At 34.6% G+C, this 9,707-nt stretch overlaps 1 protein-coding gene across 1 annotated transcript in view; it reads right to left on the bottom strand.

The window, feature by feature from the left end:
* Window positions 1–317: 317 nt before the first annotated feature.
* TMPRSS15 (transmembrane serine protease 15) overlaps window positions 318–9,707 on the bottom strand; it is a 131,797-nt gene continuing 122,407 nt past the window's right edge. The window contains exons 24-26 of the mRNA XM_022574480.2: window positions 8,583–8,678; window positions 5,263–5,402; window positions 318–1,042 (exon numbers count right to left, since the gene is read on the bottom strand). Coding sequence (XP_022430188.1) covers window positions 887–1,042; window positions 5,263–5,402; window positions 8,583–8,678 — 392 coding nt within the window. The 3' untranslated portion in view covers window positions 318–886. The remainder of the gene's footprint in view (window positions 1,043–5,262; window positions 5,403–8,582; window positions 8,679–9,707) is intronic.

The raw sequence follows: 9,707 nt of genomic DNA, 5'->3' as shown, positions 1-9,707 counted from the left end.
AAGCAGTGGAGCAAATTCATTTATTCCACATTTTTGGCCTTCCAGTGGGCAATTCAGCTGTGTCTAAATAAGTTTTGCACATGTTAGAAATATCCACTGTAACTCATCTATCAGAGAAAAACCACATTTGTAATAGTTGTATTTATTTGATATGTCTGATAATTTTTGGAAACCTAAAAAACACTAGCTTGAAATAAATGGACCGTATGAATAATCCAGGTAAAAAATGATCCAATGAAAGTATGACAATATTAGTTAATTTAGCTTTAATTTTGGTACAAGGGCGATATATAGACTTGTGCTATTTTGCTGTTTAATTAGCTTATTTGAGAGAATTGTGCAATCGATTTAGTTCAGGTCTGTGACATGAGCTTACAATAAATATTTTTGATAAGTGGGAAAAATATTAAGGATGTGCTCAAGTTGGATTGGAAATGCATTTGGATAGAAAAGCAGGAGAATGACTGAGATTCTTATAATAGTGATCTAAGCTGGAATTAGATAATTTACAGCAGTCTATTTTAAACAATAACATACTTTGTGCAAATAGTTTATTTTGCTTCTCCTAATTTTGCTTAAACTTTAAGTGTAATAGTATATGCTTTAAAATAACATTCCTTTAAATAAGAGAATATGATAAAAATAATGATTAAGAACAAAGGAAATATCTGTGAAAGAATAACTGTTCACAATAAAATCAAACTTTATTATTTTAAAGTTACTTTGTATTGTAAAGATTAGTTTTTGTTTTCTCCCCCAGCATTTCGGTGGCTTAGGTAAAGAATCAAGGCTTTTAGAAATGATTTTTTCAAAACTCTCAATTTCCATGCTTCTTAAAGTGGAATGGGAAAACTGCCTGATTTTCATCTTTGCTTCAGGAAACACTCTAATGTAGAAAACTTTGTATCCATTCTGTGAACCTCGGGACCCGGGAGCACACCCCTGGGCGATTAGGGAGTGCACACTGGTATCCAAATGACGTCACACCAACCAGGAACCATCTGTTGTTTTCTTGGCACGTGAGTGGTCCTCCTGAATCCCCCTAAAGAGTAAATTGCAAAAGAAAATTGTAGATGTGTGATCAATTGATATAAATATATATATATATATATATATATTTTAAGCAAATAAGTTCAAAACTGAAGATCAAAAATATGGTTTAATTGCCATTGCAAGTCATCTGTAAATATTCTCACCATCACTCTAGGTCAAGAATTAGAAACTTTGGCTGCTCAGTAAGTACACAGAGGAACTATGGGAACTAAAACAAAATTTATATGTAATTTTTTATGATTCACTCTTATAGCAAGCATTTCCTTGCTTTAAGTATGGCATTTTAATGGGTACCAAGAAATTTTCTAAGGCACAACTCTGAGAGCATCCCAACCAAAATACATGTTAAAAGCTAATCCTTTTATTAAAGGAGATATGTCCTAAGTATTATGAGGGGCTTTGTGGTAAGACAATATTCCACATTATGTGATTTAGGATAGCTAATAACTCACACATAAAGTTGATTTTAGTTCTCTTGGGCAGCATTAACTTTTTAGCATTAGACAATCACAGTCAGATTTGAAAAAAAATATTTCAGCTGAAATAGGCACATTTATGATATAATTTCTAGTGAGAGGCACACATTTTCATCTATCTTAATTGATGAAATGCTTTTAATTTTCGTAAATGTTAATTATAGCAATGCCTAGTTGAGTTAATTACATAGATTTTATTTCCACAGGATTATTCCCGTGTAATGCAAATGAATATAATGCAAATGTATCGTACCGTTATTTAATGACAGAGAATTGACAAATATTGTCTCCCACATTAATTGTGACAGCATTTTAAAGTAATCTCTTTTATATTTATGAAGGAACTTAAAGCCTTGTGTACTTTGGTAAATCACTGGTATAATAGAATATTTCAGCTAAGCTTATGTTAAAAAGTATCCTGAGACATTTTGCCTGATTCTTTATCACATTTGGGACTTATATTTAAGGGAAAAAATTGTGGTCTAGAAAATCACCCTTTCTCTCCTGAGGGAGAGGAGTATAAATCTCATTGGCAACCATGGGTTACTCCTTTTCTAGATGTAACAAATGTGTTCAAGCTGTTTGAAGGTGGGGGTTGTGATTGTACTTCTGCATCCTAAGCCCTTAGTTCATAGTATGGTTCAGAAATATTTACGGAAAAATGTCAGTTCAAGGTAAGAATAAATACTGACTCAAAGTGATACGTGACTTAGAAGTTAGTAAAAATAAACCTCAAATGTTTGGGTATTTTAAAAAGGAGTCATTTGGTTTGCTTCATATCTTCAAAAATAATTTCGTATTTTTTAAAAGACAGTAGAATCCAGACGTTGATTACTTGAACAAGGATTTTAAATTACCCAGCACATACTGGCTCAGTGGCTGTTATTCAAAGAATCCACCAGCAGGCCTGAGGCCAAACAGCTGAGTGTTCTGTCTGTGTCTATCACTTCCCATCATCTAACTACATACACCATTTCAGTTCTACTGTGTTACTTCTCTTCGCCTTCATTTTCTGATTTGTTCAATGAAGTTATTTCCTTCCATTATCTCAGAGGTGTGTAAGCACTTCAAAAATATGAGTGAATGTCCAGACCATAAAGTATTAACCTAAAATTTATGTTTCTACGGAGATGCTATATTTATAAAGGAAAACAAAAATCATTAACTTCGTTGACTGAACATCTGAGTAAAAGGGTTGGAGACCATTTTTGTTTAGGGTAGTGGTTCTTAAACCTTGGGTTGCATCAGAATCACCTGAGGGCTTGCTCACACAGACATTGCTGGGCCTCCACCTCTAGAGTTTCTGATTCAGTGACTCTCTGGCAAGGCCAAGAATTTGCACCTATAACAATATTTCAGGTGATGCTGATCTCCTGGATTGGAGACCACACTTCAAAAACCAGTAGTGTATAGAACAAGTCTCAGAATAGTCAGCAGAATGGGTTTTCTCTCTGTGTCATTCACTTAGTTTTATAGAGAGAGGACTTTCGACAGCCACTCATGGTGCCTTAAAATCCAAACAGCTGCCTAGCAAGCACAAGCCTTTGGGAAGCCAGAAGATATTCAAGAACATGTGAATGACTAATAAGGCAAATTCTTCACCACTAGAGGGAAAAAATAATGCTTCGAAGAACTTATTCAAGTGATATATCAATAGTAACATATGCATAATTTAAAATAATGTATCCTTTTGTAATCAGTCCTCCTTTTTAACACAATATTAAAGATGAACAAAGAAAATCATGTAACTCTCTAGACGATCGATTACTCAATCATGATAACATTATATTACACAAGGTGTGGGAGCTTTCTTACTTGCTAATGAATAACATACTTAGACTTTCTAGAAATTGGAACCAAATATGAGATTTCAGAGATCTGGCATGAGTTGCTGGCTTAATGTAACCCAAGCATCGATAACATCAGCAGTCATATTTTCTACCTAGTGCATGAGGTGCCTGCCACACAACCCCCATTAACTCTAATTGAAGTTGTACAGCTGATTTCCCTTCTGAGCAATAATTCTATAAATCTCCCTCTAAGTGGCAATATATCTTACCTTTAGTACACTCTTCATTTTAAAAGGAAAGTATAAGAGAAAAATTATAAACAAGAAAGCTATCCTATTCGTCTTGAATATGCAAGTGTCATCAAAGCAGAATAAATATAAAACTAAGCTGAACATTTAAGATGACATGAGACATTGGCTTCACTAGAGAACACATATTCGGATCCACCTGTTTAACTGTCTGTTAAGAAAGTCTTGTATTCAGTCCAATTATTATGACATATGTATTAGTATGTGTCCATATAGATAACAAGTTGTTTACACTTTAACAAAGTGAAGCCATTTCCTCACAGTATAGATCGCTACATCTGCATTTGTAGGTTATTCATTTGCTCAGTAATGCTATCAGGTTTAATCTAATCCAGTAGATGTTAGTGCATTAATATTTTATTAATTTTCAAATATAGAAAATATGCTCCAAAATTTATTTTAAAAATCTCGTAATAAAAATTGTTAATATTTTTGTGCGTGCACTTAATGCCTTACACGTGTTATCTCTTTTAAACCTCTCAATAATACCTAAGTGACTTGCCCAGACTCACTGGTAAGCGTTAAAGCAAGGGTCAAAAAAGTAGTTTGAGCACAGAATCCATGCTTTCATGGCTAGTCCATACTGCACCTAAAATTTAATTATAAATCTAAAATCTAGCAGAATTTACTTTTTATTTGTTGAATGTATATAGATTTCATGGACCTGATAGATGGCTACATTATTTCTAGGTGGAAATAGAGACACAGATGTAGAGAACAAACGTATGGACACCAAGGGGGGAAAGTGGCAGGGGTGGTGGTGGTGTGATGAATTGGGAGAGTGGGATTGACATATACACACTAATATGTATAAAATAGATAGCTAATAAGAACCAGCTGTATAAAAAATAAAATTCAAAAAAAATAAAAACATGTTTTTATCTTCCATGAGGGTTAGTTTGTGGGTAAGAGTTTTCTTTGAAAGTCACACAAGTCAAAAGAATGAGCAAAAAATCACACCTCTCTAAAAATTTCCAATTGAAAACCTCATTAGGACACTGGATGCCAACTTATTAGTGCTTCTATTTACTTATTTTAATGTTATTCTCAAAGTATTTGTTTTTTAAATAAATCAATTTTTATTCTGTAAAAAAAAAAAGCTAGTGATACTTCAAACATATTGCAGGCTCTCTAGGTTGGTTTTCATGCAGAAATTATTCTGGGTCACTGGACACCTGGACTAGACTCTAAATCAGGGTTGAGAATTAGAGGAGTACAGGCCAATTTGGCCCACAGACCTGTTTTTCTTTGATTTGTTTGAATAGGGTTTTAAAGAATTTGAAATTTGAAAATAAATGATTCTAGCTAAGGTACATACTCTTCAGCTCACCCCCAGGCCCACTACTGCATATTTTTCCTGGCAGTCAGACACATCCACATGTTATGCCTAGTCTCTAAAGACATCTGATTTGTAACCTTTGTTGATAAAAATTAGTTCTGTTTCTAATGCTCAGGTCCACCCAGGAGTACTATGCAAATAAGCCACAAGTAAAACTGAAAAGCCACAGTTTTGTAAATGAGGAAATGAAATTAAGACCCTGATGATTTCTGCACTCCCTAATCATTGTTGAGTGATGAACTCATCATGTAGCAATGCTTTCTGGAAATATTGGGTGAGCAGTTTTACATATTTACCTGACAAGAATCTACACCTCCTTCTTCGTAGCCTGCACACACCATATTTTCTGTAATGTTATACTCTGGCATGTCTTGTTGGCATTTCTCATTTGATAGAAGGGGAACATCAGCTTCTTGCAGTATGTCTGCAGGAGGACCTGTTCAAAATGGATAATGCAGCCAGCCAGTCAGAAGTCAGAAGTGATCATCATTGAAGGAGCCACCATCAGTCTTTTTATTTCAATAGTTCACTCTCATTACTGAGTACTGTGTGTATACATAATGGAACTAAATGCTAAAAGCACATAATAAAGCCCATCTGCAGATTTTGCCAAGTGGGTAACAGTAAAACACTACTTTAGTTCCCAAGGGCTAGCAGGGATGGTGGGTTGGACTAGACGGTCTTTAGGTATTTTCAGTAATTTCAAATGGTTACAGCATTGCTTATGGGGGAAAAAAGCCCGCCAACACAAAAAGTTTCATTCATGGAAATCAGCAAAGTCTCAGAAATCCAGCAGTGCTTTTCATTTGGCACCTGAAGAGGTGCTCCCCTATAATGGCATTCAGCTCCTTCGTGGGGCTGTATGAGCAAACAGGTGCGTACTGAACAGGAGACGAAGCTCAGAAGAACTGTGCCCTGGTCTCAGGGCAATCAGCTTGTCATGCACGTGCAGGGAAAGAGAAAGGAGGCATTTAGTAGCAGAGTATACTTCCATGCTTTTCACAAAATGACTCATCTACTGGAAGCATGAATCTCTGTTTACCGAAATACTAATCCCAAGAGGGATGTGAAAAAAACAGGTGTCTAGTGCACCCAGAAAAGGTACATGATAAGCACTTTCTAATAATTAGCAATTCTATTTGCTTTCTCAACAAAGGCAGAAAGTTGAAAATAAGCTAGTACATTTGACAGCCAATGTTGTTGCAAAAATGTATGTGCCCTCATTTCTAGCTAAGTTTCATCACCACACTAAAAAGATAAGAAACGCGCACGCGCACATAGGTGTAAAGCAATGTATGTGTAATCAGTGGTGTGTTGGTAAATGTTTAATAACAGATTTTTCAAGAAATAAAAACAAAGCCTCACTGTGTATTGTCTGCCAACTTGCCTGTTGTAAACACTCCAAACGTGGTCAATTTCAAAGTACCAGTATGACAGCGTGAAGTTGGGAGGTGATTACCAGCTGGTGCCAGTGACTTCAGAGGCTGGATGACTTTTCAAGTTTGACAATGAACTTTAATTTTAAAAAGTGATTTAGAGAGGTTAAGATGGGGGAGAACTTTCAGCATCTCACGGTCATTTGTTCTATGAAGATTGAGGATGGGCTGGTAGAATTAGTTTTAGAATAAAAATAAAAGAAAATTTTGCTGCTTGTCAAGGAAGAAAAAAATGTTTGGATATATGATAAAACTTTTTGGTAGAAAGAAATTTGAGCAGTGTTCTTACCTTTGCTATTTGTCAACATGAGTTACCATGAGGATAATTGAAAATATACATATTCATACCAAAAAGCCCACATAAAAATGTCAGTAAAGTTATTTAAGTTTACTAGTTGCCTTAATTTAATCAAATAATACTCCTTTGTCTCTTAGTAAGCAACATGTTCATGATCTTAAAAAATTAACTAGTGTAATATACTCAAAGGGGAAAAACTGGGGTTTTAGAAATAGTTGGAAACCCTAGGAAAAAGTTCATAAAATTTGTTAAAATTGCCACACCCAAGAAGTATTTAAAAGTAATCTGTTTATTCCTAAATGAAATTGATCTCAGATGCAGATTTTTTTCTTGTCTCCATACCACTCCTAGAGACTTTTCCTAAGTCAATTAAATGCATATCTTTAGTAACAATAAGCAAATGTGAGCAAGTTTACTCAACTCTTAAAACAATAATAATTTCCTATGGAATAAAGAGTCTTAAATTTTGTTAGTAGATAATTTGCTTTTGAAGAGTACATTGTGGTCATAAATGTCTTTTAGCTTGAAGTCTGATAGAGAAAATATCTAAGAATCACTTTTACTCTTTAGATTTCAAATTTAATAAGTCATGACATTTTTCAAGTGGAGGAAATACAATAATACACAGACTTTGACTTCAACATACTTTATGGGCAGCGGAAATGAAGCATTTCAACAACATAACGTAATTGCAGTGGAGAACCTTTGTCAGAATCGTCAGGCAAGGGTTTGACTTAGATTTTATGCTCCCTTTTACAAGAAGTAAGGATATTTTAGCTGTGAATCCTTTGCTTCTGGGACATGCACCGCTCCACAAGATTTTTGTGCCTTTTCATCTTAAATGCAATTAGGATTTTTAAATATCATGGATATGACCTGTTGTAACTCTAGAGACCAGGTTTTTCCACCCAACAATACTGCTGTTCCTTTTTGCTTAACTATTAGTGAGTGGTCAAACTGTAGCCTAGATGGAGTAACTCCTATTAGGAATTTTGAAACCAGTGAACCTTGCAGTTACGTTTAGAGGGTTTGAAGTACTAGAATGCTTTTTAAAAAAAAAAAAAAAAAAGTGTTATTTTTTTCCATTGTAAGATATGCTTTATTTGCCATGAAGAAAGAAAATAAATTTTCCAATTTAACTGTGGCATTTTTTTATTTTACATAGTTTAATGTGAAAAAATGTACATCTTAGAGTTGATGAAATATTGCAAGGACATTGGAAAAAATTTTATCGAGGTATCATTGGCATACAACATTATATTATTTTCAGGTGTACGACATAATTCGATATTCTTTGTTTGGAAAACATGCTATTAAATAATGCTGGTGAGTCATTGGTTTATTAATTTATAGACTTCAATGTAAGATTCATGCCATATCTGAGTCTTCTTGTCAGTAGGCAGAATTAGCATGTTGAAACTGATTCCTTTCTCATCTTAGGGAATGTGAGTGTGAAACATTTATATCATAAATACAAATAGTTTTATTGATTTGGAAAATGTGACAGTTAATAACTTGGCTTTTGATGAGACTTTATCCATATGCTTTATAAAAATACATTTTTGTAGCCTTTGGTTATATTTATTTCAATAGGTATATATTTTCATCAGAGAGTTTATAATACTAAAATTAGATATTGAGTTTAGGGAATGCTTGAATTTCCCTCTAATAAGAATTATAGTTTTATAATATGCTCCATGCAATTTGGAAAAAAATTTAACTATACAAATATGCAACATATGAATATAAGCCAGACAGCTTTTAAGAGATATTGCAGAAAATTGTTATAAGAGTTTTTTAAAATGTTGAAAATATTCACAGGATAGAGCAATATAGCATGCTTTTTACTAATAGGCATTTTCTATTGAGTCTGATAATTTACCTTGATATACAAGTGTTCCCCAGCCAGCAATAGAACAAATTCTTCCAGGAGGAAAAACTTGATTTTCTTCGGGTAAACAAATAGGTTGTATATAATCTGTGAACATGAAAGAAAAGAAAAAGAAGAACAGACACACACTCATTTCCAAAAGTTTTAAAAATCAATCATTTTCAACATTTCATCTAAAGAAAGCCTTGTATTTTCATTTTATCCTGCCTGGACATTTTTTAGACATCAATCTTAGGGGAAAGAAGCATTTCAGAGAAGCACTTCTTTGACAGTGGATTAGGTACCACTGATGGCCTTTTAGGATCTTCTCCATTGTCTCTATGACTCTGTTATTATGTATACAACATCCTAGTTCTGGAATTAGTCATTTACATTTGATTTTTAAATAATCACAGTACTTAATAGAATGTGGTTCCAGTTCTATGAAAATCTTGGTAAGACTGTTTTTTTCAGGGTCAGTTAAGAGAAAGTGGGGCAAACGTTCTGAGGGTTTTTTTAATTTTCCCCAATTACCTACACATTCAAAAAGCTTTTAGGCGATTGTTTTATAAGGTACTTACGGAGGCATTAGCATTGGTGGCTGACTTTTTCAGCCTTTCTCCAACAGCTTGCAAGCCTCCTAACATTCATTCAACATCCATGACATGTAAAACCCAAGGCAGACACAAAAGTGAGTAAAAGGATGGGGCTAATACAATGAACTGCAGCAATCTTTTGTTAAGTGCTCTCATGCATGCGGAGACAGAATTCCAGAGAAGCACAGGGACGCACTCTCTCCTGACTGGACACTGGGAAAGTCTTCAGTGTAAAGGTTGGAGCTGAGCAGAGCCCTTCAGGATAAAGTTCACTCCCTCAGGTGATTTCTTGCACCTTATCTAGGTATTTGGAGGAAGTCCTCCATCTGCCATTTTATTACTATTATTGAATCTCCTTTATGAATGACCATTCTTACTCACTTCGCTCTTTGAACATATGCTTGTCTCTCACTTTGTCCTACTCCGGCCTTTGTGGCAGATGGACCTATCTTTCTTTCCCATGAGAAACAAAGACGGCACACAATAGAGCATGACCTATTATCTCTGGGCTGCTCCTTGGAGTTTACTGATATAGAGGGCT

The sequence above is a fragment of the Delphinapterus leucas genome, chromosome 4 (assembly GCF_059928025.1).
Source record: "Delphinapterus leucas isolate spDelLeu-1000000601 "Yukka" chromosome 4, BTC_Dleu_Yukka2, whole genome shotgun sequence".
Lineage (NCBI taxonomy): Eukaryota > Metazoa > Chordata > Mammalia > Artiodactyla > Monodontidae > Delphinapterus > Delphinapterus leucas.
This window is presented reverse-complemented; position numbering and strand designations above follow the sequence as displayed.